At 43.9% G+C, this 27,763-nt stretch overlaps 1 protein-coding gene across 1 annotated transcript in view; it reads left to right on the top strand.

Moving 5' to 3' along the window:
- Positions 1–27,076, top strand: part of GRK5 (G protein-coupled receptor kinase 5) — a 154,802-nt gene extending 127,726 nt beyond the window's left edge. The window contains exons 9-16 of the mRNA XM_086900632.1: positions 554–744; positions 5,239–5,276; positions 6,087–6,176; positions 7,483–7,691; positions 15,961–16,098; positions 18,414–18,551; positions 19,341–19,472; positions 20,262–27,076. Of these exons, the coding sequence (XP_086756758.1) occupies positions 554–744; positions 5,239–5,276; positions 6,087–6,176; positions 7,483–7,691; positions 15,961–16,098; positions 18,414–18,551; positions 19,341–19,472; positions 20,262–20,360 (1,035 nt within the window). The 3' untranslated portion in view covers positions 20,361–27,076. The remainder of the gene's footprint in view (positions 1–553; positions 745–5,238; positions 5,277–6,086; positions 6,177–7,482; positions 7,692–15,960; positions 16,099–18,413; positions 18,552–19,340; positions 19,473–20,261) is intronic.
- Positions 27,077–27,763: the final 687 nt, after the last annotated feature.

The raw sequence follows: 27,763 nt of genomic DNA, 5'->3' as shown, positions 1-27,763 counted from the left end.
ACAGATGCAAGGTGTTTGTTTACATGTTTACTTGCTTCTGCCAGTGGATGGCAGATATTTTAAAGTGATGGGTAGATTTTAGCTGGTCTGATTTTTCCACGGGCACCCACCACAGCCTCTCAGGGATGATGCTGACCTTCACGCCTCCATGCTGGTCCATTTGATCACCCCAGGACTGGGATATCTGGGCCTTCCAGGGAACTCATTGAGATGCAGAAAGGTGCAGCAGGAGATGTAGATTCCCTTGATTACTAAGATTTCTCGTACATGGGAAAATATGCTTGGAATTAGTATGTTTGTCCAGCCTCTGAATCCATCTGAGCCTTGAGAGTTTCTGGTGATAAATAGGCTGGATTCTAAAGTAATCTGTAGAATCCTAACATCTGATTTTTCTGTATTTTTAAGACATATGCTTGCCATTGTAAGAAAGCCCATACCAAATTCAGTCAATGTATTTTTTTCAATTTCTGGAGAAAATCTTTAATGAAAAGCTAGAACATCCTTCTTAGCAGCCATCTGAACCATCATAACTGTGCTGCAAATGCTTTTCTAGGTCAATTTAGCCTATGCCTATGAAACAAAGGATGCACTGTGTTTAGTTCTGACCATCATGAACGGAGGTGACCTGAAGTTTCATATCTACAACATGGGAAACCCAGGCTTCGAGGAGGAAAGAGCTTTGTTTTATGCAGCAGAAATTCTTTGTGGCTTGGAAGACCTGCACAGAGAAAATACTGTGTACAGGTAAGCACTTTCTATAGTCTTAGGATGTCTTTTCAGGGTAGGAAAGGATTGTCTGCTTCTTCCCTTCTTATTGTGGTGCTGTACAGCTGAGAGGCCTGAGTGCTTTGGCTGAAACTTCGCAGAGCCCTGTATAAATACAGCATGATACAGTAATCATGGAAGGAAGCAGTTGCTTCCCTAAATACATCCTGTCTAAATCATCCAGAACTAGCACAGAGCTCCCCAAACCCAACCTCAGCGTGCGAAATAAGAAAATGATGGAGGTTCCTTTAAATGGATTTTATTAAGGAATGAGTTGCTAGTTGGGATAAAATGGAGCTCATCCATCCAAGCCTCTGTTTTAATTTGTTAGGTTGTGTTGCACGAGGGGCTCCAGCACGTCACATGTGGCAAAACTTCTGTTGCAGAGGGCGTGCAATCCCAAGAGGGTATCTGAGAGAGAGGGCATGGATTTCCACTGGTGTGTGATTAGCTAGATGGGATCATGGTGATCCTGGCATGCCAGCCATGGAAGGGGGCCCATTCCCAGCCACACAACAGAGGCATCCTGCTGGCAGCATCCCACCATCCACGGGTGCAGCCAGCGGGCACAGCGCTGCCCGGCGCCGCTGCTGCCGCTTCCAGGACGGCAGATCCCGAGTTCTCAGCTTCCAGTTTGGCTTGCAGCTCTACACAAGCACTTTTCCAGGGCAGGCTGGATTAGCAAGCAGATTGCAGACAGAGTTCTTGTGACTCCACAAGGATTTATTTTTTTTAATCAACAGCCACTGTAGTTGTAAACAACGGTTAATGTTTGTCTTCATCATCCCCGCTTGTGAAATCATCGTTGCTGGCATTCACAGCAGAAGAGAGCCTGTAAATTGATGAAAGAACTTCCAAGGACAATGATTAATAGACAATAAGATGCTATTTTTAAAAGCCAAGCCACGCTTTAAATCATTTGATATGCCTCTGTGTAATACATATGATGTATGTGCTTGTATGCATAGAAATTGCAATATTGTTGTTCCTTGGAGATCTCTAACAAACTGACACTTGGTTGACTTGCATCTTGCTAGCTGGCACACAGAGGACAGACAGATAACATGCTGATTTAGTTGGTGCTCACCCAAGAAGGAAGTTTTTTCTTTCCCCAGGGAACAAAATGGTACTAAGTGTTTAATGTCAATTGAAAAATCAAATCTTTAGTGAAGTGTCTGGCTTCCTTTTCCCTTAGAAAACCTCCTACCACATTTTCAAACAGTTTAGGAGCTGGTATAATGTTTCACAATCATGTTTTATTGAAAAAAAATGACTGGTGCATTCATAACATGGCTGATAAAATTCCATGCTAATGCCATTTTCTAATAGAGCAGATCAGATCTGGACACCTAAAACAGTGCGTGGCTCTGAGAGAAATGGCACCTACTTACTTAAGCAGGAGTTTTCATGCTACTCTTCCAGGAGCTGCTACTTTACACCTCAGATGGCATATTCATTTTGGTGATGAATGATACTACATCCTTGTAGGTGATATTTTCTAGCAGTATTTCAGGAGCATCTGCAGAGACCCCTCATTTGTAATAGCGCAGCGTGTTGTGGGACCCGTGAGAAGTGCTATATAGGTCAATAAAATATAGCAGCTAAATGCTGCTGCCTTCTCAAGGCGAATAATTCATCACAAAACACTTATTCTTCAGACTTAATTTCATTTTCTATAAACAAAATGCTCCTGAGTAAATCACAGCGTTGGAAAATGCATCCCCATCTCCTGGGCCGCTGCTGACGCACGCTGCAGACGTGACCTGGGAGAACAACCAGGCTCAGAGTCAGATTTATCTCATTCAGAATTCCCTTGTCAAACATGGCACTTGTGTTACATTTCTCAACTGCATCATTTTAGTAAAGGTCAACGGGTTGGTTGTTCATGGAAAGCAAATGTAAAAAGCTGCTGGTTCTCCACAGATTATATATATATATAATTTTTATATTACATTATTTATATTGCGTATTTATATGTTTGTTTTATATCTTTATGTGTTTATTTATGTGTGTATATAACATTTATTCTTTTATATAAATATATTTTATGTACTTTTTTTTTTTAATTTATACTATAGCCATGCCTGGAAGCTCCAGTCAGCATCCTGTTCACATTGTCCCAGGCATTGCACAAATACATGCATGGGAAAGCCTTGTCCACAGTGATTAATTGAGTTGTTTAGGCTGTCCTGCACAGCCAAACAATTGCCTTTTGAGCACGGGCACAGTGCCAGCAGCTTATGTTTCAGTATGTTTGGGCAAGGCTACATTACAAATGGGAAGCTGAGCCTTTGGGATGTAGCTTTACATGCCAGTGTGTCCACCAGGGAGTTTTATTCCTCCTGGACATTTCAGTCATGAACCCTTGGAAGTGCTGGCCATGGAAAGGAAGCCAGCCTTGATCCTGAGGACCCAGAAATCTGAAAACAGAAATGACAGCTGATGTCTGGGAGGGGAGGAAAGCTTCCTCTAATTGCCCTGAATTGCAGAGGACCATAAGAATTGAACTGGTGCTCTCAAAGTCCTTGTGGAGTCTCTCATTTTCTCTTTCAAAGACAACATTTCCCAAATTGCACATAAGATTCTTATCATTGGGCCTCAGTTATAGTATTAAGTGGGACTAATAACTGCTGAGCAGAAGATGGAGAAACTGATGAAGGCTGAGTTCTTCAAGAAATGATCCTTACAGGATTTAGAACACATTTTCAAAAATAAATAGACAATGCCCTTGACCGTGCTGCTCCTGCACTGGAAACCTTCTGCTGATAGGCAGGGAAATACCACAGTGGGCAGTGGTATGTTAAACAAAATCACAGCTTCTCGTCAGTATTCAGCTGCCCTTCACATATTTCCACATTGTTTATTTGAAAAGTAGGCTTGGTACCACTGGGCACTGAGTGAGGTTTATCTTGGAGGTCAGGAAGATCTGAAGCAAGCAAGAAGAGGAGATTACTCACAGGGCTCTGTTCTTGCTTGAAATCATAAATAAAAACAAGGCAAGTTTTAAAATTCCAATCTTGGCATTGTCAAAACCATAAAATACCCCTCTCCATACACAGGAAAATTCATGATACTGGAGTGGCACAGCTTGAGAGGTGGGGTGGGCTCCTGCACAGGCTCTGTGCTCTGCCCTGTTCCCTGGTGCAAGTTTCTCTTGTACACACCCTCTCTTTGCTCGGTGCACAGAAATGCCTCTTGCTGGGAAGTTAACAGAACCAAGCTGGTTCACAGATGCAAAGAGGCCTTACAAAAAGAAGAGGCCAAGCAGTGCTTGGATTTGCACCAGGCTAAGCACTGTCTTTAGCTAAAAGCCAGGGCATGATGTGGTGAATTGAAGCAATACTGTTTTCCCTGCCTCACCCAGCTGCTGGTGCCTCATTCAGGCTCCTGAGCCAGCACAGCCCAGTCCTGGGGCACTTCTGGGACACTCCCTGCCCAGCATGCCCATCTCTCCCCTCTGGTCCCATCTCCTGGGCTGCCTTCATTCCCACTCTGCACGAGCAGGATGGGAAGGAGCCTGCCTGGCTCCCACATCAACAGCAGCCCAAGAATGGCAGCAGCTGCAGAGTTGTGCTGGGCTTGGAAAGGTTTGGAAAACAGCTTTGGTCAAGGAGGGGACAGCGTGACTGGGCTGGGAAGCAACTCAAAGCAGCCACTGGTGGAGCAGGTTTTGTGCAGACAAAACTTTCAGAAGAATGATCTGCCAAGGCTCTGCTAAATATATGAAAACTGAGATTGTTTACTTCAGAAATTTATACCTTGCCCCTTTTTTTGGTTTGTTTTTTTTTTTTTTTCTTTTTTTCAGGAACAGTAAAAGGCATATCTTTGACATCAGACTGACCACCTTGTTGCCAATTTTCATGGCATTGCTCCAAACCACACAGGCACTAGAGTTTCACAAATGTTTGTAAGAAGAATCTTAATCTGGGCACAGTATTCTCCCCTCTGCCCTGCATTTTCCAAACTCAACAAAATTATTGCACATGTGTGCAAGTGCATGGACACACATTCACATATTTGGCCTGAGTCAGATGCCAGACATAGAAAATTTGAGCCTAACAAATTGCTATTTCCATTTTCACATGTAAATAAAGTATTTTAAAACCTAAATTTTTTTTTTTTTTTTAATGTTAGATTTTATAACAGAAAATGTTACAGAGATTTAACAACACACAGGATTATAGGGGTTCATTTACAGGGTTCACAGGACTAGATGGATGAGTCCATTATAGGGTAGATTAGGAACTAAAAGCTTGGCTTAGTGAAAAATTCTAACTCCAGTTTAGGAAAAGACATATGGTTTCAGTCTATCTGTGAAGTGAGTTGTAAAAGGTTGTATTGGTTTCAGGAGTTCCTCGCTGTTTGAGTTGACACTCAACTGGTTTATTATGAGTAATAAATGCACTCACGCAGTTGTATGGTTATGTTATCAAAACCAGCTTCATACCCATAACTTCTATCTTTCATTTCCAGAGATCTGAAGCCAGAAAATATCCTGCTGGATGATTATGGTAAGTCTTGGAGGTTTACAGAGATGCTTTCACAGTAAAGTAGATTAAGTTAGTTTTAGGATATATATTTTACAAAGACAAATAATGCTCTGAAGTGATTAAGAGGCTCAGCATAGACTAATATTCCTGTCTCGGGGTGGGTGAGCTGCTGGAGCTCGGTGCACAGATGGAAGGAAGCAGCCGTGCCCTCAGCAGGGGCTGTTCTCGAGAGCTCGGCGTTGCTGGGACTCTCTGCCTTTCGCTGTTTTTCCATCCTTGTTGCAAGGCTGATGCAACACAAAGGGAGTTCTAATTTCTAAATCTGTGCTTCCCTCTCCATTTTTGAAAGTACTTTCATCCTCTGCTGAGCCAAGTCTGGTTTAATGCAAACCCAGGTACCCGTTCGTTGCTGAAGGCAGCGATAATCAAATCTCCTGCTGACTTGCAGACCAGATGTAGCCTCTTCAGCCATCACAGACTTACAGAACTGTGTCAGCCCATCCATCCTCTGTGATCAGTTCAAGATACTTCCCCACAGCATGCTTCTCTCTGCCTTTTTTCATTAGTTTTAAAATACCTAATACAATCCACTGCAGTCCACAGACTTTCTGCTAAAGTTTACTTCACTGTGTTGTAGTGCCCTTAATAATTCCTCTTTTCCATATCGATGAAACTGTTCCAATTCAGTGATTCACAACATGCTTTTCTTAAAATGGCCGAGCAGTAAATTTCAGGAGTATTTTAGCAATGATGACAGTTGTGGGTTTTGGACCAATTTGGGTCAGGTTCTTATATCTGCTTTGTGTTGTTTTGTTTCTTTTTTCCTTCCAGGCCATATTAGAATATCTGATTTGGGTCTAGCTGTTAAAATCCCTGAAGGTGAATCAATCCGTGGAAGAGTAGGAACAGTAGGGTATATGGGTAAGTCTTCCACAGCTCATCTTTTTAAAAATCTGGAGCTTTAGAGATATTTCTGCCAATAAGAAAAGAGTAAGCTTAAGAGAAAGAATAAAAAATATTCACATTCATCTGGGTCCAGTTCCAAGCAGCAACTCCCACAGAAATCCTGATAGTGAAAACCAGAAGAGGATGAAGGGATGGACCTCTACAGCTCTCAATAAGGCTGGTCTATAACCATAAATCAGCAAAGAAAATTGAGAGGGGAGACAGCAACTGGGATTCTAGTGGCTTTAGTGTAGATTTATCTTAGGAGGATTATGTGCCAAAATAAAGGTTTCTTTCTGGTTGCTTTTTTGTATAGGAGTTACAATGTATTTATATGGTTATGATAAAATGGGTGAGTCCACACTCTGGTCATCTTGACCAGGGTCATCTTGAGCTTTCCTCTATGTGCAGGAGAGGCTGCACAAAATACAAGTAGAGATTTGTACATTGGTAAAAAAAAAACAAAAAACAAACAACCAAACTACACTCCCTTATTTAACTAAATCTGTTTTCTAAACTCAATGTAATTATTTTCATGCATTCTCTGGGTGGGCATATTTCTTGGAGTAAAAATTGCTTATGCTTATTTGACTGAATAGAAACTAGCTGATGTGAGCCACTGTTACACCATATGGAGACTTTAATGAAAGCAAGCAAATCAGTTGTCATGTCTAAATTTTGTTATCTCAGTGTAAGTTTGCGTGCACACTAAGGCTCTGTGCTTGTGAGCACGTGTGTTTGTACCCATGCATGGAGGTGAGGGTGCCTGCCAGACAGTGACTATCTGCCCAAAAGCATTGTGTGTGGTTGCAACACAAAATTAATGGATTGGGGGTTTCTTCAATGGGGAAAAAGAAAAGCTATAAATTGACCGAAGAGACAGAATTTGCTTTTGAAGAAATGTCACGGCTGTTTACAGGATATGTGTTTGCATTTAATTTCTTCCCTAAAGCATAAATCTGAGGGAACTCTTAAAATTAGATCTCTGCTTAATATTTAGATCCAACTTCTTTCGTGATTTATTTTTTCAATTGGACTGAGTTGATAGAGAAGTCAGAAGACAGCATGCACAAGGCATGTAGCATGTAGAGAGAACACCATGGCATGTAGCATGCTGCATTTCCTGTAATGCCCTCAACTGCAATCAGGAGGTATTTTGTATTTTACCCACCATTCTCTGTGCATGTGTGTTCAGTCACCAAAATGAAACTTCTAAGCATTTAAGTGCTTTGCCTGTGTAAATACCAAGCATTTCCACAAGGCATCTCACTCTCCTCCACAGCTCCAGAGGTGTTGAACAACCAGAGATACACACTCAGCCCTGACTACTGGGGGTTAGGCTGTCTCATTTATGAAATGATTGCTGGGCAATCACCATTCCGTGGAAGGAAAGAGAAGGTGAAGAGGGAAGAAGTGGACAGAAGAGTGCTGGAGACAGAGGAGGTGTACTCCCATAAGTTCTCTGAGGAGGCCAAGTCCATCTGTAAAATGGTAAGGGGCTGGAAGGCCCACTGGGGCAGCTTCATTAACGAGCTGTGTCTGACACGGTCTGAGCAGTAACAGGGTGCCACAGAGGGGCTGCAGAAACAAGGGCCAACCAAGCTCATCTGTGGATGGGATGACTGCATTCTCTATTCATTCAAACTCTGTTTATTTGGGCTTGTTTCTCCATGAGATTCATCACGGTCATCCTGAGCCCTCTCCAAAGTTTTATGGCCAAGGGAGCGGTATCTATTCTCATGAGACTTTGAATGTTAGTTTGCAGTCAAGAATGCATTTCTGTCTTTTATAACCTTGTAGAAAAAAATTAAAAGGACTTGATGATGCAAGAATCTGATTGTCTCCTGCAAGGAACTGCAAACCCCACGCTTCCATTGTCTTTGGTGAGAGCTGGGGGTAAGCAGGACAAAGATTATGCAATGAAATTGTTGTGACACTCAAATGTTGTCCCAGCCCATCTCACTAACTTTGTTAGCAGTTTTTCCCCCGGGGTGCCAGGGTATCCAGCTTTTCTTAATACTGTTGAGCTGTTCTTCAAAATGTTTTCTCACTCCTTCAGCTGGGAGTCATTTTCGTAGCACAATAGCCATGTCTGACAATGGAAATTCTCAATTCCCCTGAGAAATCTCAAAGCCGCGTCTGAATTCATCAATGTCTTGTTGACATCCATCTTTAGAAGGCTGAATTGTAATTTGGAAAAGGATGTGGACTTTTTCTGGGTGTTGTTTGCTAATGAGTGAAGTCTCCTTTGGAGAAAATGGCCTATCTGTTTGCTGGTAGAGGGAGAACGAAGGAGAGGAAAGGTCAACAAATAGGTAGGGAGAGTTTCACCAATGTCTTGTGCAGCAGGCAAGCAAAGAGCCCATCCACAACACTCTGGTTGGTTGGCTGCATGAAGAGACAATGAAGTCTCCTCGCAAAATAATAATGGTAACACTGCCAAGTATCATGCCTGGAAGTCATTAACTCACAGTGCACCAAGTCATTCCTGAATCCTCGGGGTGGTAATTAGCTGACATCACTCTTGATAGATGCTCTGGGACATTCTCTGCCCTTAATTGGTGATGCAGAGCCCCCAGTGAAGCTGACACGGGAGGATCTGGGGCAGCCACGGGTTCTCACAGACCATCCCATGTGCCCCAGCAGGCACCACTGCCTTCTCTCCTCAGGTATCATCTCAGCTCTCACCAGGTGAGGAGCAGCGTCTGCTGGAGTGACAGAAAATTTGTGTGTGTCCTGCTGTTAATCTAAAATGGAAATGTGAGGCAAAAATTTTGCCTTTCTGCTTGAGGCATAGAATCGGAATAGTTTGGGTTGAAAGGAATATAGTCCAACCCCCCTTTTCCAGCTGATGTACCTGTAGAAGCCCTTCTTGTTTCTCTTTATGTCCCTTGCATAAGAGAAGGAACATAAACTTTGAAAATAACCATGAGAACATAAAGCTTAGAAGCATTAAATGTAGCATTGATGGAAAGTGGTGTAGATGACCTACCACACTCCCAGGGGAGCAGACAGTCATCACACTATAGTGGTCTTTTTCATCTTCCAGCCATGGAGACTCTGGTTTCAGGGAGTCGGGACCTCAGGAGATCGTCTAGTTCTTTCTCTTGCCTCAGGGAAGCTTGGACTAAATATAATTATTCCTGAAGGCTTGATCACTACTGCTTCTTTGTCCAATCACGTGGCATGTTTACTGAGGTGGTTTGTGCAAACTATTAATGGATCCAAAGTAACCTTTCCCTTTGTGAGCATTAATATCTTGTGGCAGGAAGAGCCTGAGTCCTGATACTGAGTGTGATGGCATTTGTGGTTTCCCACCCAAAAGTAATTTATCTTATCAAGTGATGTTTTTTAAAAAAAAAATTATTCAAACATATTTTCTCGAATTCTTTTTGCTTTTTATATTGAAAGCCAGACCTTTGTTGCTTTGCATCAGCATCTTAACAAGGAAACAGAAGAGTAATAAAGTACCATCATATCTACAAAATTAAGCAAAAAGTTTGCAGTACATAAATGAAACTTCAGCCTTCTCAAAGACCCAACACAAAAGTCTTTCCCATAGTGGACTCTTCAGGGCAGGAGTGAGAAAATGTTTCCCACCATGTTGCCCAACATTCTCTTCAGAGCTTACTTCATGAGCTAACAGCATCACCACCAGGAAAAATATTGTCTTTATTCATTTACTCATAGGAAAACCTTCTAGTGTCACCCCACATCAGCCTTCCCCTCCTGGATGTTTGTGCCCTTTGGCATTTTTGCAGGCATGTATCATAGCTCCTATTAATCATTATCCATCCCATATTTCCATGTTTCATTTTGTAAGCAATTTCCCATAAATGAGACCTCATTTTGGACTGAAACAGAGATGAATAACAAATAATTAGGAACAGGGGCAGCTGGCTTTCTGGGAAGCTCCCCAACCCATAGTTCCCATATAACATAGCTGCTCCTGGTGTGTTTTTTCTGTGAAAAAACTCCAGTCTTTCTAGGAAATGTTCCATGTTTGTTGTTATGCCTCGTGCTTCACTGATGTACACGCGTGTTTTCCCTGACAAGTGCAGTCATGCATCAAAAGATGTGACTTGAAGTGCCTTCAAGTCAGCAGTGTTGGATGGGCCCACATTCCTGTGCTCCTCTGTCACTCTGTCAGTGCCCTGCTTGTCTGCATTTCCCACAGACTTCTCTTCCTTGATGCCTTTTATCCCTGCAGCTCCTGTTTTACCCTACACAAGGGACCTCTGATGGGAGGGTGTAAAGAAGGCAGAGCCAAAGGCCTGGTTTGGTGTCCCCTAGCAGGACAGGAAACAAGGGAAACAAATTGAGGCACAGGAGCAGTTCAGTTCCCTCTGAACATTAGGAAACATTTTTCTATGGTGAGGATAGCCAAACAGTGGGTCAGGTTGCCCAGAGAGGCTGTGTAGTCTCCACACTTGGAGATACTCAAAGCCCAGCTGGACAAGGTTTGGAACAGCCTGCCCTAGGAAACTCTGCTTTGAGCAGAGGGATTGGACTAGACCATGTCCATATGTGGCTTCCAGCCTCAGCTGTTCCATGTTTCTGATCTCCATTCCCTTTTCAAAGTGCCCCCCACCAATTAAAAGACAATGGGTTCTGTTTTCCTTAAAAGAATTTCTCCTGTTCCTTACTTACCATCAGGAGCTCTGTCATCATACATCCAGTCCTGCCTGCTGCCATCCCTCCTTTCTGCTTTCATCCCATGGAAATCAACATTATGACACCTTAAAGTTTATCAGTGCCCAAGGATAACTGCTCTTTCATCTCTCTTCTCTCATTTAGTAATTGACCATAGTAATGCTTTTCTATTCTCTAAAAATTGCTTAAAATAATATGTTTACTTTAGTGTCAGGACTGAACTTTAGCTAGGTGATTTCTTAAACTGCTTGATCAGCTGGGTCAATGGAAATGGTTTTACCATTCCCCTTGTCTCTTTTCATGAGTGGCAATTTTGTTTTCCTTACTCCTATAATTTTAGGACTAATGTCTTTGAACTTGGAATTATTTATTACATGGTATGATCTGGATATGAACTGACTGATCACATGAAGATAAAACAGCACTTTGGGGACTTTTGGCTTTTTTTAGCAATCCTCACAACAGTTTTTTTCTTTTTGTAAAGGAAGTAAAACAAAGTCACAGAAAAAAATCTCACACATTGCAGAGTTTGAATCCCCAATGGGGAGCAAATGAGTGACATGAAAGTATCAGAGATCTCTTTATATAAGATCTTGATGGAACTTCACTGCTGCTACTCAAGACTCTCTTTGAAAGTGCTGTTCTAGTCATGCTCTGCCCATTAACCCTGTGGACTAAACCCTAAATGTCAAGTGTCAACTGGAGCCTTTTTTACCAGAACACACAGCTCTGCTGTTTGGCATTAACTTCATGCATGGTTGGGTGGCCCAGGCCATCTCCAGATTTAAAACTGTGAATTATCTGCAGGCTCTACTGTAGAATTACATTTAAATTATGTTCAATGGGGTCCCTTGCACTGCTGTCCCAGGAGGGCTTGTCATCAGCCTGATGGAGTTGCTTTTGTTTTCTCTATTCATATTAAATGAATCCTTTGAAGCTGAATTAAACAAAAGTGTAGAGATGACTTATGACATACTGTTGTTATCTCCATTTTCTTTTCCATGTCAGATTCCCAAATGGGATACATATTTCAGGCTCTTGCATGAGTTTACTATTGCAGAAACCTTCTGGGACTGCAGGAAATGGTAAAAGGCTTATTGTTCCTTGGTGAAAGGAAGGATTCTCCCTTCTGGAAAATATTCTAGTCCATGCTATGTCTTGATATCCACAACAGAAGCCAGGAAGAATGTCTGGTTTCACCTGTTGCTATCTCTAGATTTGGCTGCATCTACAGCTTTTCAAATTCCATTTATTTCTTACATTTTTCTCCATTGTGATTCTCCTGGGACTCTCAAGAGACTGGCAGCTGCTCCCCTGCAGCAGGGTTTTGCGGGAGAATCCTCTCCTTTCTGTGTTCTTTCAGTCCCAGCCTATTCCCAGTGGCCTGCTCCCTTTTGTGTCTTTCAGCCAGCACTGGCCAGCCACCCACAACCAATGGCATTCATGCTCCAGAAACTTCCTTCTTGCATCTGAAGTTACTGAATACTCCCTTGTTTGTCATGGAGGAACCCAGGAATCCCCAGGCAGCCTTTTTCTGTCCTCAGCTACCCTTTTCTCTGACCACACACTCCAAACGTCTTACAGCCTGACAAGGGCAAATTCACAGATCAGTTTGGTCTCCCCACTTAGTCCAGAATCCAGACTGCAGAGATGGGAAATAACCCCCTTTTCATCCCTTCAGAGCTGACTTTGAGAGCAGAGACTGCAGAGGTCTCCTGTGTCATCTCCAAGCATGTACAAATCTATCCCTTTCTACTGCCACTTGCTCCTCAGCTGTTCCTGAAAGGTCCAAGGTATCATTTCCAAAAGTATATCAGAGCCACTAAAAATGATCTTCCTGCTTCCAGATTCTTCTTTCCAACTGTCAGGAAAGTCCTATTGAAATGAGAATAAAAGATTAAAAGAGCTTTTCTTTGCCCAACCAGAATAGAGCAAGCCTGATTCTGACTGGAAATTCCAAAGTGACCATCTTCAAATAGACTAGCGCATAAAACTGGATTTAAAAAAACCAAAAGACCCCAAAATCCCTCACAACAAAAAGTCCTAGTCTCAGGACTATGAGAACTCAAAGTCTAATGTAATTATTTGAAAGCAAAGCATCCCTCTTTCCTTCTAGGAGGGAAAGCAAAGTGCAGAGAAGTGCTCTGAGACAGGTCTTTTGCAGTGAGCCAGATGGATGTGGTACAGTATCATGTGAATCTCTCTGCTCAGAGTATGGCGAGGCGTACAGATGTTTCCTCAAGTCCTTTTACATTTATGGATCTGCCACTTGTGATCTGTCAGCCCAGATGTCACCACCTAGACAGCATGAGGAAAGAATGGGGAAGAAAGGGATATTTGGAAGCTGAAAGTTGCTACTGTGGCCAACAGCAGTGTTGAAACCCATTCCTCTGACCATTCAGTCTCCTGCTGCTGCTGCTGCTGAGGCAGAAAGACCTGAGCAGAAAACTCTTATATCTACAAACCCCTTCACCACCATTTGTGGCTTGGCTGCTGCCACTGCAGCTTGCTCAGACCCGGCTGGAGGGTGGCATCAGTACCCATGGGGCACACAGATTGCCAAAGCCATTTGCCATCTCAGGCTGGAAATGACAGCCCTGGCAACACAGAAGCAGAACTGAGGTGGCTGTTGGAAGTCAGATATGAAAACCACCAGTGCCCAGATGGTAGAAGTGCCCAGAGGTAGCAGAGCATTCAGAGAAGCCTAGAGCTGTGACACTGTAAATCCCTGATAAGGACAAGAAGCCCCAGCTCTAGCCAGGCACCAGAGGAAGGAGCACAACATGACATTAGCAACAAACAATTTAAGTTCCCCCTCAGTGAGATGAGGTAGCTGAGCTGGGCTGCTGCCTCTGTGGCTGAGGCTGCGGCCCAGGCAGTAGGTGCTGGGGCACACCAGCCCTGAGCTGGGCACACAGACCCTGAGCTGGGCACACAGACCCCGAGATGGGCACACAGACCCCGAGATGGGCACACAGACCCCGAGATGGGCACACAGACCCTGAGCTGGGCACACAGACCCTGAGCTGGGCACACAGACCCCGAGATGGGCACACAGACCCTGAGCTGGGCACACAGACCCCGAGATGGGCACACACACCCCGAGATGGGCACACACACCCTGAGCTGGCCACACAGACCCCGAGATGGGCACACAGACCCCGAGTTGGGCACACACACCCTGAGCTGGGCACACAGACCCTGAGCTGGGCACACACACCCTGAGCTGGGGCACACCAGCCCTGAGCTGGGCACACAGGCCCCGAGCTGGGCACACACACCCTGAGCTGGGCACACAGACCCTGAGCTGGGCACACACACCCTGAGCTGGGCACACAGACCCCGAGATGGGCACACACACCCCGAGATGGGCACACACACCCTGAGCTGGGCACACAGACCCCGAGATGGGCACACACACCCCGAGATGGGCACACAGACCCTGAGCTGGGCACACAGACCCCGAGATGGGCACACACACCCCGAGATGGGCACACAGACCCTGAGCTGGGCACACAGACCCCGAGATGGGCACACACACCCCGAGATGGGCACACAGACCCCGAGATGGGCACACAAGCAGCATCTCCTGGCAGCCTTGCCCCAGCGGAGAGCCTGCCTGGCACCCGAGAAACACAGGACTCCTCCCCAGCCTTCCCAAAGGTGTTTGCATCCCACCACCCGCAGCTGGGACGGTCCCGGGGTCTCTCCGGGGGTGCTCCCGCGGGCCCGGTGCCTGTCCGGGCTCAGAGAGCCCAGCCAGGCCCGTGCCCCGCCTGGCGCCGAGCCCCGCTGGCCTTTGCTGATGCTCTCGGTGCCCTCACGGTGCACAGCCCGCTCGGGCAGGGCCGGGCGCTGCTCTCGACCCCACTGCGGGCCAGCAAACCGGGGCCAGCAAGCCGGGGCCAGCGGCGGAGCCTTCCGATCCCCCGGGCCCCGGCAAAAGCCCCCGGCCCCGCTCCCGGCCCCCTCCCCGGGCAGCGATCGCCGCCCGGGCCCGCCGCGCTGCCCTTTCCTCTGCTGCCTCCCGGCGGCACCGCCCGAGCGGCTCAGGATCCCCGATGGAAGGCTTGTGGGGAAGGGATGCTAAACACCGTCCGGGCTAACCCTCTGCCATGGGCAGGGACACCTTCCACTGGAACAGGCTGCTCCAAGCCCTTTTCGGCCTGGAGCTGGGCACATCCAGGGGCAGCCACAGCTTCTCTGGGCAGCCTGTGCCAGGGCCTCCCCACCCTCAGGGAAGAATTTCTTCCTCATATCCCATCTAAACCTGCTCTCCTTCAGTTTAAAGCCATTCCTCTTTGTCTATTAGTGACATGCCCTTATCCGAGGTCCCTCTCCAGCTCTCTTGCACTGGGAGGTGCTGTAGAGTATTCCCTGTAAATATCACGGTGTATCTGTTCTCTTGCTTATCTGATAGACCAAAGATGCTGAGTTCAGTTGGTGGGCATTGCACCATTATGGGTACCCAGGAACAGGCAGGACTTGCTGTAGCAGGTGGAGGTTGTGCACTGCCCCTCTCTGTAAACAAACGAGGCAGAGCTGAGGATAACCACTGGGCACAGGTTCTGTGAATGGAGCTTCCTTTGAGCTCAGCAGAGATAAGCCCATGACTGTAAAGGCTTGGTTCAATGTGTCATGTGAGCCATGAATGTCATGGAATGTAGTGCAGTGGGTGAGGGAAATACAGTTTGGTATTTTTGATTTTTCCCAAGCACCTGTTCTTCTGAGGGAAAATTATTCTTGCAAACATAAAAAGCAAAAACAAAAGAACTGAGGCAAAACACAGGGAACTTATGAATGTGCAATTTTTATGTTGCTAGGGTATGTCAGACTGACTCTTGAAAGTGTTCACTGAAAGCAAGCAAAATAAATGGTCTCTGTTATGACTGTAAATACTTTACAGCAGGTGATTTTCTGAGGATTTCACCAGAATGTAGAACAATGCAGTCCTAATCCATTTAATTTCAGCTTTTAAGTAACAGCAGTTGCAACTCCCCTCTGTACTTCCCTGTGGGCACACTTAAAAACAAGTGTGGAGATAAAAATATCTTTGAGGAGCTCTTGCTCTTCTGACACCCTCACCATTCTTGTTGGCATGTTTCAGCTCCTCACCAAAGATGTGAAGCAGCGGCTGGGATGTCAAGGGGAAGGTGCAGCAGAAGTGAAGAGACACCCCTTTTTCAAGAGCATGAATTTCAAGCGGCTAGAAGCAGGAATGCTGGATCCTCCCTTTGTGCCTGATGTAAGTACGATAGCAAGAACCCCCAGTGGCCACTTTTAAGAGGTTTGTTTCTAAAATAGCTTTTCTCTCTCAGGGCTGTCATCACTGTCTGCATGGGTAGTTACCCCAGGAAGGTGTGGAAAGTGGCAGGGCTGGAGTGGGGAGGCTGGGAGGAAGAGGAGAGAGGACTCTGTGGGCATGTGGGTGCAGGCTGGTAACCTGGGGCTTGATCCATTCCCACTCCTTTTGCCATAGCCTTCCTGTACAACACTGGAGGCACTGGGAACCTTTGTCTTCCTTTGTCCACGGTATTAACTGTGAAAGTAAGTGTGCTCAGAATCAGGTGGTGCTTGGGACAATCAGCAGTGAAAGCCACATGTGTGCATACAGGTTTATAGAGGCAAAACCAGAAATACAAAGTCCAGAGCTCTGTGGAACTGGCTCATCATGAGAACAGCAGTTTGCTACAGTCTGAGCCAGGCTCAGCTATCAAGTGTCACCTCAAGCAGAGAAGGTGACTTGGACCTGAGAGAGCATTTGGAGCTTTTTGGTGTTCATGGGGCATGGAACCCAACACTGAGTCCTTACCCAGATTTACACGCCAGGCTCACACATACTGAAAGTCTTTGTTGCATTGGCAACAACAAAACTTTTTCCACCCTTTTGTGGTATCGGTTTCTAGCCCAGTGCACAGAGTTATCTGATTATTTCCCTCCTGCAGGGCTCTCTTTCTGGCTGGAGCTTCTATCCTTAAAGTCCCCATATGGTTCTAAGTAAACACTGCCATTTTAACATATTAAGGAAAGTAACATCTTGGCAGCTCCCATTCCCCTTGCTGCAAGCTCAACCAAACCAAAGTGGTTTGAACACTACAAAAGTTTACTTTAGTTGCTCTGGTTTTGCTTTACATTTTACTATGTGGCCTAGTTATTCCTGCCAATTAGTCTGTACGACCTGCTTTAGTGGGAAGAAATAAGAGACAAGCTACTATTTCTTTCTGATGTAGAAAATTATAAAATTCTGGGCTCAAATTTGGGATCTGCCAGAGTGCATAAAAACTGTGGAACGTAAGGCCTAGAAGGCACCTCTTGGGGACATATTTACAAAAGCAAATGCACATAAATTTTTATGGCTATTTATTGTGAGCTCAAGAGCTGCCCCTAATTCAATTTATTTGGCACTTCATCCACAGATCTCCCAGTCTTTACTGAAGTCAGCTGAATCACCCAAAGCTATATAGCCAGTGGCAGAGGTTGTTATCCAGACCATGTCTCTCCATCCTCTTCTACATTACTCCGTCTCCACAAAAATGTTGTGGATTGCAGCTGTCAGGAATGCAGAGGGTTACAGCCTTCAGCAAATAGGACTTCTGTCAGGAATTAAGTCAGTTTGTCTGGTCACAGTGCTCAGAACTAGATAAATAAAGTACTGCACTGTTGGACCCTGGGCAGTGCAGTCCTGGTACCACGGATAGACAGCAGGATCCCACATGTTCTGGGGTTCAGCAGCTCTGGCTGGTCCCACAAGGCACCCCTCAATTATCCCTGCACATCAAAGGGTGGCTGTGCCATTGGTGGGAAATCTCTGGGCACACACACTGCCTGTGATAGGTAGCCACAAATGACTCTTTCTGCTCCCTGGGGATGGCTGCTGGAATATGAGCTGAAAGTTGCATCACTGCAAAGAGTTTTGTCTCTGTCATCCCAGAAAATTAAGTAGTTCAAAAAGGCAAAGCCATTTGACTGTTTTTTTGAAGAAGTGCAGCCAAGTTAAAAGAGTTAATAGAGGTAATTCTGGACAACTTCCAGCAGCTGAGCTATTAATAAAAACAATGGAGAAATGCCAAACCTCCTCTGTTTTCTTTAGCAATTAGGATGCATTCCTTTAAATTTTTAAGCTGCAAACTCCACAGCTATCTGGACAGGAGGGCACTTCCATCTGAAGCCTCTTTTCAGAACTCTCTTCAGTGTGCCACTCTAAACATTCTGGTTTTCTGTTGTTCCCTCTCTAAATGAAAAGACTACTGAAGGGTTCCATTTTTCTTTTCTGGCTCTTTCTGTCCTTTTCCTCTCACCTCTTAACCAGATGGTATATGGATGACTAAAACCCACTTTGACTGATGCTTTGAGGACTTCAGAATAGGAAGCTTAATGTGCTCAAAGTGAAGTCAGCCTTTGATGATAAACATGCAGGCAGAGGGAGTCTGGAGAAGGAGGATGCAGACACACACTTGTTAGACATTCTCACTTGACTGAATCTGTGAATGAAAGCACATGGTCCGACTCAAAAATATTTTTCCTCTTGTCATTTCTCCTTTTTTTTTTCTGCTGACATAGCCCAGAGCAGTGTACTGCAAGGATGTGTTAGACATTGAGCAATTCTCCACAGTGAAAGGAGTTAACCTGGACCAAACAGATGATGATTTCTATTCCAAGTTTTCCACAGGATCAGTGTCTATTCCATGGCAAAATGAGGTAAGGATGTATCATAGCAAAATTACTGCAATAAACTCCGTAATACAGATGGTTTAAGAGGAACTCTATGTTTCCAGTAATATATAGCTACTGGATAACTTGCCAGACTCTAATGCTTTCATGAGTTACGAATGGCCTCTTTCAAGCTCTGTAATGTACCACAGATGTCAGCTCCAGGTGACTGTATCTGTTGGCTCTGTGTATTTGTGTAAATTGGCAAGGATCCTACTGTACTTCCTCCTCCTGGATTTCTACAGAGGTGTTTCCACAGCTCTCAGCACCTTCTGTGGTACAGTTGGAAATCCTTAATAGAAGGATCCTCCACTGGTGACCCTGCTGTCACCCATTGTCTGCAGTCAGTCCCAGCTGCAGCAGTTAACTGCAGCATTTCCATATCTGGGTCTTTGTTTCTGTTTGACATCAAAACACAGCCAACAGTGGATTTCAGAATCTAGCTCTGCATCAAACAGCGCATCCACTTGGGCAGAAGGGTGCTAATTACTGGGATTTTGTGAGAGTGCCTGTCTTTGACTGGTATTCTCTACAGTGCTAAAGGAAAGAACAGAAAGTCTTGTGGGGCAGCTTCTGACAAGTCTGATGTGCAATCACGCAGAGCAGACTCAGCCTCTGCTTTTCATACACTCTATTTGCCCTCTACAGACAACAGCAGGAATCCAACTGTTAACTCTCCTCACACACTGCTGACTTTGAAGAACCCAGCACTACTAGAATTTATTTAGTGCAGATGAATAATTCTATTTTTCTCTCTCTCTCACTGTATTCCACTAGATGATAGAAACAGAGTGCTTCAAGGAGCTGAATGTATTTGGACCAAATGGTACTATTTCACCAGACCTAAACAAAAGCTACCCCCCAGAGCCACCCAAGAAAGGATTGCTACAGAGAATATTTAAGCGACAGGTGAGACCTTTTATGACTAAGACCAGGAAACTCTGCCTACTTTTACAGCCCTGTTCTGGTGATATTTCTGCTAGGAGAAAGGCAGAGCATCTTAGAAAGGGCTGGCTTTCACATTTACCTCCATATCTCAAGTTTTTCATCTACCTTGTGTGATATTTTTTGCCACCAGCAGTTCAGGTGTTGCTTGTGAGTTTTGTTTCCAGCAGTTGAAAACTTCTTACCCAACCTATTTTCCAGTGCCATGCTGAAATTCCTTTTGAAACTGTTCAATGGTTTTGAGAAGCTCCTTGTGAAAATCCTTGATTTATGTGTTTAAAGAAAAAAGGGCAAATGCACATTTTGAGGGAGGTAGTCGTGGCAGGAAAGCAAGACAATAAAGAGAGAAACCCAGATAAAAATGTGATGTGCAGCTTTCATGAGGCACCATGGCACCACTTGCAAATGTTAATAACATTCTTAGATTGGTCTGTTTCTGTAGAGTTAAATGCCTGAGCATTGGCAGGTATCCTCTGTATTAGTCAGATTTAGCAGATACTGACATTTTGCAGTGAATTGATTTGGCTCCTGGAGCTCAAGTGAATCTTCTTTGCTGCATTCCTCGAGAACTGCCATGGTTCTGCTGACTTAGAGAGACTACAGGTAAGAAAGTGAAGAATATTTTGCATCTGAAGATCTTTAAACAGCAATCTTGCAGTCCAGTCAGTACCATAAAATGAGCAATGTTGGATTAAAAATAAAACCATGGCATATTATGGGAATCTAATTCTCATTTTCTTCCTCTTCCTACAGCATCAGAACAATTCAAAGAGTTCTCCAAATTCAAAGGCCAGTTTAAATCATCACATAAATTCAAATCACGTAAGTTCAAACTCCACTGGAAGCAGCTAGTTCCAGCTCAGTCCTATAAAACAACATGTTGCATCCTTCCACTATAATCTCTGGAGCTTCTGTGGATGAGAGAGCCTCCACCATTGAGTGAAAAAAAGAAAATCTGGATCTCCCAAAATGGAGATTTTCTATCCATTCCTTCCAGTGGAGCCTCACATTTTAAGAAGAAATTTCCACTCAGGTCTGTTTTTGGAGGTGGCACTCAAGACTGTGTGAATCAAATTTGTCTCTTTAGAACATTGCAATAGAAATTCAATGAACATGACTACTTGCACGTATTTAAATAGCATCATACTAGAACTGAATTTTGTCTTTATTATTTTTAAAGAAAAGTTTTGTAAATTTCTCTATTGTCTCAGTTTACATTTTGTACATTTGTATTTAAATGAAAGTCAGACTTTGGAGGTGTATATTTTCCAAGCAGCAGCTGTAAAGCCATGTGTTTTAAGACATTTTTTTAAAAGAAACAAAATGTGACTCAAGACTTCCAGAGCCTCAAATGAGAAATCATTCTTTTTAGCAATTCTAGAAAATTCTTCATAAATCACTTTATCAGACGGGGGTTTATTGACATGCATTTTTATGGAACAGTTTATTCTTAATTATTTCACATCTGTATATTTGGTTTACAGCAACACTGCATACATTTCTCCTCTTCATTAGTTTGTAATGTCTCGCATTAAATGCTAAAAGACAAGATTTGGATGCATTCAAGAATGCTACTTGCTATGCTGAAGGTTTGTGATGTCTTGGGACCAGCACAGCTGAGATTTGCACTTATGTTGTTATTCCATCAAAGGCCTTTTAGTTAGAAAGGGAGCCCTGTTTTAATCTCTTTTCCTTCACTAGTGGTTGTGCTGTTTCTAACAACAGATGGAACAAAGCTGAGGGAGAGGTGACCAGGAAAGCAAATGTCCATTTATTTTTCTAGGACTTCAAACCTGCACCTGCTGAAATGAGAGCAAAACTCAAAGTATTCTCCATGCTGCAGTCAAAAACCCAAGGTCTTGCCACAGCTGCCCATATCAAAGAGGCAGCAGGAGAGAAGTTCAGCAGTCTGTTTTGTGCCAGCCATAGAGATTTGTGACAGCTTTGCAGAGCTGAGCTGTGGAGATTCAGAGTGGGATCTGAGCTGCTTTTGGGCAGCAGCAGAACCTACAGGCTGTCCCTGCACTTAAAATACTTCCATGTGTCATGCAAACATCCCCTGACACATCCCCCCAGTTAGATCCCCAACTGAACAAAATGCCAGTATGAAATAATAACTCCCACTTCCAGCGCCAACATTCTTTGTCCAGGATTCTTTAACCACTGACAAAAACTCTGTCCCCACCAGGATGAGCAGGATCAGGCAGGATCAGTAGCAGTACCTCAGGCATCAGAGTCATGCTTTTCTCAAGTATTTGATTATTATTGTTAAGAATACCTGATCAAAAATATGGTTCCTTCCCTTCCACAGGAATTGGAAAAGCTTTGTGCCCCCAGCTGCAGGCAGGATCTCTACAGCCCAAAGTGTTCTGTAGAGTGTATTGGTTCCCCATACTCTTTAAAATGTTGGCTAGACTATACTGATTTTTTTAAACCTTTAGGTCATCAGGAACATCTGAAAGCCACCCTGGTGTGTCTCAAATTCTGTTAGCCAGTAGTGGAGCTACCCCAGGGTCCAAGGAAGAGATGTTCCAGTGGGAGTCTATAGCCAAAATTCATTAAACTGCCATGTGTATGTTCTGTGTGGCCAGTGCTGAGGGGGAAGAGGATGAAGGTTAGTAGTGGCAAATCCCTGAGTGCAAAACACACAGAAATGGCAAAGTAAAGCAGCTTGGAGTTGTGAGACAGAGAGACAGAACAGGGACTTGCATAGAGCAGCTGACAGAGAAAAGTCAAGTCAGGGAGATGAGGCTTCAGCCATTCTCCCATGTCAGATTCTGGCATTGCAGATCTTATAGAAGATGCAGGATTTTAGAGATGTTGCTAATTTGGCATGTGAAGACTAAAATTTTCATTCTTTACCATCTCCCAGTATTGAGAAATACCAGTAAATCCCTTACTGAAAGCTGGTGAACAAATTGCAGACGTTGATTATAGCTGGTCTTACACTTTTTAGATGCTACCAGGCTTAACTAGTGGTGGATGACGTTTTAGGGACAGCAGTGAATGACAGCACTTGTGCCTTGTCCTGTTCGCCTTCCAGTGAGGACAGTCCTCACTCAGCAGCTCTAGGAGCCTGGCAGTGGGGATTTAGGGACAGTGCAAAGTCCTGGAAGGATGAGAGCACTCTTTCTCCTCGAATACCTGGAGGACATTATGCTAGGGTTGGATATCCTGAATTCTCAAGGTGGCATGGAAGAAGGGTGCTTTATGTGCACCTGAAGGCATCAAGCCTGGGATGGAGCCCTGAATCCCACCTCCTTGGAGCTGTGAGAGAGGAAGGGAAGAGACAGAAAACACCACCAGTAGAGGGAGGTTTCCTGCCACATCCCTTGAGTGTTTCTGTCCTGTCTGACAAACTACAAACAGTATGACCATGATGGGGCAGAAGAACTTTCCAGCACCGAGCCCTGGAAGACTTAAAATCCATCAGAAGTGCTAATGACCAGTCCTAGGGATCTTCTTGTCACAGTTTGCCTACAACAACAAAACCTGCAGGATTTCTTTTTTTATTGCTTCTTATTTTTGTTGGGATTTTTTTTTTTTGTTTTTTAATTTTTTCAGCTTACCTTGCACTCAAAGCTGGAGTAGGAGCACAGTCCTTGCATGTTCATTATGTAACCAGATGCAATTTGTGCCCAGAACTCCGGGCTGAAGCCCTGTCAAGGCAGTGCCCTGCAAAGCCAGGGTTCCACAGGCATTTGGCCATTGGATCCGTGGAGTCAAATTAAAAAAACACTGGGAACTCTGAAAAAAACCCTTATGTTTTTATCATGCAACCTTGAAGAGCATTTGCAATGAGATTTTGAGCATTTTGATTCCAGGTGAATTTTGAGATGGGTTTGCACGTAACAAAGTAGTAGAAAGGAGTAGTTCTGTAATAGTTTTCCAGACTGATTTATTTTCTCTATCTCTGCTTCAGTTGCCATCCAAACTCTTTCAAAAAAAAAAAGCATATGCTCAGATCTGGTTGTTTGTTTTAAATAGATAGATGAGCAAAATTAGCTCTTTTTAAGAATCAGTAATCTTTTGCAATCTGAACCTGAATTATGCAAGCATGCCTTTTATTTTTAAATCTTTGTTGAGTAGTCTGATGAACACTAATTAGTTGACAGACTTTCATGAGTCAGGTGTTTGCTATTCATTTTCTGCAGTGTCTCAAGGTTCACTTGAGTCTTGTAGCATTTTTTCCCACTGTTGGATGAGAGGCTTTTTTTAAACAACAGAATAATGAAGGAAAAAAATAACAAACTCTTAGATGTGCACTCTTGACCTGGATTATCTAAAAAGAGGTTTTTCACAAGAATGGCCATGACTCAGATGTTGTTTCTGAACAAAAACCTGCTTGTGAAGCTCAGAGAGGTGTGAAGATAATCAAACCAAACAGGTAGTGCAGTTCAAACTGAGTGTTAGGGAGCTGCAGAATTCAATATCGCAGCGTTTACCTGGCCCTGCTCATTAGGGACTCCTGGTTCCTGCCAGTTCAGAGACATAACAGCTCTCCATAAACACAGCTTGATACCACCTCAATTTGCAGTCACCCCAGAAACCGTGGCTGAGAGTGTCATCAGCGCTAGGAATCAAACTTGGCTGACCCAGTAAAGCACCTAATGTGAAGACACTGATTCTTAAGGTCATTCACCCAAACCTCAGGATCCAGCTTGAATTCTTTATTCACATTTCAGATCCAGTTGATCTTTTTCAGTGGCCATGCCTCAAATGAAAAAACCATCAGGAAACCAACCTGCATTAGTGGTAAAATCACAGTCAAGATGAGGAAGATGCAGAAGTTGTGAGCTCTGGAGGACAGTGTGTAAAGTCCACAGTGTGTGAATATTCTGGGTGCAGTGGCAGCTGGTACTGGACAATCTGCCTTGGGGTCATCATGTGTTGGTCAGAGTTCCTTCAGTGACCTGGGAACTGCACACACAAGGGTCTGGCCCATGGCTCAAAGACAACGTTGTCCCTCTGGGGGTCAGAGGGGACAGCTGGATGAGGCAAGTAGGAATCCCCCCCCAAGCCTGCATGGACAGCATCACCCAGGTCTGTGTATCCCAGCCTCAGTCAGGAGCTCCCTGCACAGGCTTTTCTGGAAAAGCAATAAATGCACAACCCTGCAGCACAGCTGCTGCTTCTCACCAACGTCCGTGGAACAGGTGGCTGCAGGAACTGGCTCCACCATGAGCAAGATGTGGATGTTTTCACCCCTGCTCCACAGTCAGTTGTGATCATCATTTTGTTCAGTTAATATTTATCATATTCTCTTAAGTTACTCAGTGCAGAGAAGATCACTGGTCAGGCATTTCCCATATAATCTTTGGAAAGAGTGGATTTTTCTTTGGAAGAACATCCCATCTGTCTCTTGGCATGTGGACCATCTTCCATCATGTGGACGCCTGCAGGAGCTCTTGAAGGCCATATTTAAAGGCTGTCCTGCCCAAGGATGGTCCCAGTCTGTCTCAGGCTGCAGGGAGGTTCATTTGGCAGTGAATTCTGGAAGAATCAGTCTGTTCAGAGGCTCCATGGAAATCAGGAGATTCCAGAGTTGTCTATCTCAAGCCTTTTCACAAATATGACCTTTAACTTGAAATACTACTAAAGATTTAGACTAAGGAGAATAATTACAAATACCCTCATGCTAAAGTTTAGAGAAATTCTGCATCAATTTAAAATAACTCCTCTTTTGTGTGCTGGGCAGGACACACTTCCTTTTATACTAAATAATATTGGAGTGCTGGCTGGTAATAATTGTCTTTGCCTAAATGCAAAACCCAAAAAGATAAAGAAATTGGTTCAGAATTTCATCAAAGAAGCTGAAAGCCAACAATATGCTACAGTAATATGGGCTGACCTCCCCCAAATGTCTCTGTGATAATACAAATACAATCTGCTGCAGTTGGATCAGCTAAGCTGCTGTACTGACAAATGGGCTTTATGAAAGAAACAATTTTAAACAGATTGCTGCCTATTCATTAACATGAATATTACTGCTGGCACATATGTATTCTCCTTGCTTTATATACTGGAGCCAGGAGTGATGGTTTGTATTCCTATTCTGACTGTGTTTTTCTTCACTGCCCTGGGCAAACCTCTGTGAAATTTTGTTTTCCCATTCCCAAACATGGAGGGATGCTCTCTGTCTGTCAATGGAAAGCACTTTGGAGTCTGGGCATAAACCAGATCAGTATCAATTCTTTGTATTAATATTTAAATGAAATAGGCTTAGTGTAGCTGCTCTTTATTTACATGACTAGTGAGACGACTCTCCTAAACTAGGACTCTTTTTATTATTGGTTTGTCTTAGTTCCTTAGAGATACTGAAACAGAACAAACTGCACTTCTGTAAGACATCTCCAGCAGACAAAGAGGTGACAGTGCAAATGTTTAAGTACTCATTTCTTGCTGAAGAGCTGGCCAGTAATTGTGGCATTCACATGAAAACATTTCCTCTGTTTTTAGAAGGGAGATAAACAGTTATGAGGAAGGGAACAAAATAACATTCATTGGTTCAACTTTTTTGGCCAAGCCTGCAGAGGATTCCCTAGGTACCCATTGAGTGAGGGGCTGTGTGAAGCCCCAAGGATGGATCTGAGGCAGACTGGGTCTAGGAGCAAAAGAGACAGCATGCCTGGGATCAGTGGGCTCCACAGGGGAACTCCAGGTTTTCTGGAGCAGTCCCATGGAGAAGATTCACTCCCAGAGAAGAAACATCTCAGGTGGTGGCGGGATGGCAAATGTGTTTTCCTTTCTCATCACCCCACATGCAGCTGTTGGATATGTTAATTAGCAAGCTCAAACGAGTTGTTTCATGTGTATTGAATGCGGTCTCCCTTAATTCCATTTCTTTTAAACACTGGACACTCTTCTAAAAGACTGAACATTTTAGCCTTTTGAAGCTGAAAGCTGTAAAAACTTTATTTTGTGTTTCTGAGCAATGTAGATAGACCTAAAGATTTCATGAACTATCATGTGGTTGCCCATATCTGACTAATAATTAAATTGTAAAATTGCAGTTTCATATTAGGGTTAGTCTTTTCACCTGCTTTAAAAATTAAAAATCATATTTGGTATATAAACACACACAGAATATCCTTCTGATTGAATTTCAAGAGCATATCCAGGAGTAAATGTTTTAAAGCACTTCTAATACTGTAGTCTATAAGAGGAGCAGACACTTCTAAAGCAATGTTAAAAGTTGTCTTTCATAACTGAGTCAACAGATCATTTTTGTAATAAATTAAAGCAAGTGTTCTCAATTAGAAGAGCTAGTGGCTGTTGATATTGTATAAAAAAAAAAGTCATTCTAATATCCAAAGGGTTAGGGGTGGGGAGGGTCTGTTTGGTTTTGTTTCTCTTTCCAGGGAGATCTTAAACATTGTTTGATGAAGCTAGTTTCATTTTGAGATTGTTACTGAAGATAAAGGCTTCTGTGTTCTATGGCTGCTTGGATTCTTCGTACATAATGTCCTAGTAATGTCACAGTGCTGCTGTATTTAGATCAAACCACTGTTTTGATTGGGTTTTTTGGCTTTTTTTTTAATAAATTCCTTAATTTAAATACATGAAAATTATATGTTTTGCTTTAATGAGGCACCTAATCAGATTCCTCAGGTCTTTTGGATCCTGAAGATGGTTGCAGTGAGAGTGGGGTGCAGCCCATCTCTTCCTGGATGCCTTTGTGGCTTCACCTGGTTTGTGTTTTCTGTCCCACCACATCTTCACAGGGGTTGAGGGAACCACAAACCAACCTGAGGTCATACCTCACTTTGTGCAGCTTCTGGTTCTCCTCAGGTTGTGTTGCCCCTGAGACCTCCTTCCCTCCCCTGCCTCCCACCCTCACCTCCCCATCTGCATCATCAGCCAGGGCAAGTTTTGCAGCCTCGGGGGTAAATTCAGAGAGAGGGTGACAAAATCACGGCAGGGGCTCCAAAAAGCACGAGCTCTGCTTCTAAAATTCAGCTTTTACCTGATTTATGAGGCCCTACTTTGCCTAAGCTCCAGTCAGACAGAGAGAATTTATTTACAGAAGGAAAACAACAACCAGCCAGGGGTGCTGTGCACTGTTCCACACAGGTAGATCTAAAACAGAGATAAAGAGTGGCTGCAAAAGCACCAGCAGGAAAGTGGTGATGCACTGCTTTTTCTTTAAGAGGAGAAAGAAGTATTTTTCAAAGAGGCATAAAGAATATTTTTATGAGACTACTAATGGCAAGCAGTGTCTGCATCAAGTTTCACAGAAGAACATTGAGAAAACA

The sequence above is a fragment of the Cyanistes caeruleus genome, chromosome 8, assembly GCF_971803275.1.
Source record: "Cyanistes caeruleus chromosome 8, bCyaCae1.hap1.1, whole genome shotgun sequence".
NCBI classification, from domain to species: Eukaryota; Metazoa; Chordata; class Aves; order Passeriformes; family Paridae; genus Cyanistes; species Cyanistes caeruleus.
Note: the sequence above shows the minus strand (reverse complement) of the source record. Positions and strands in the feature narration are given on the sequence as shown.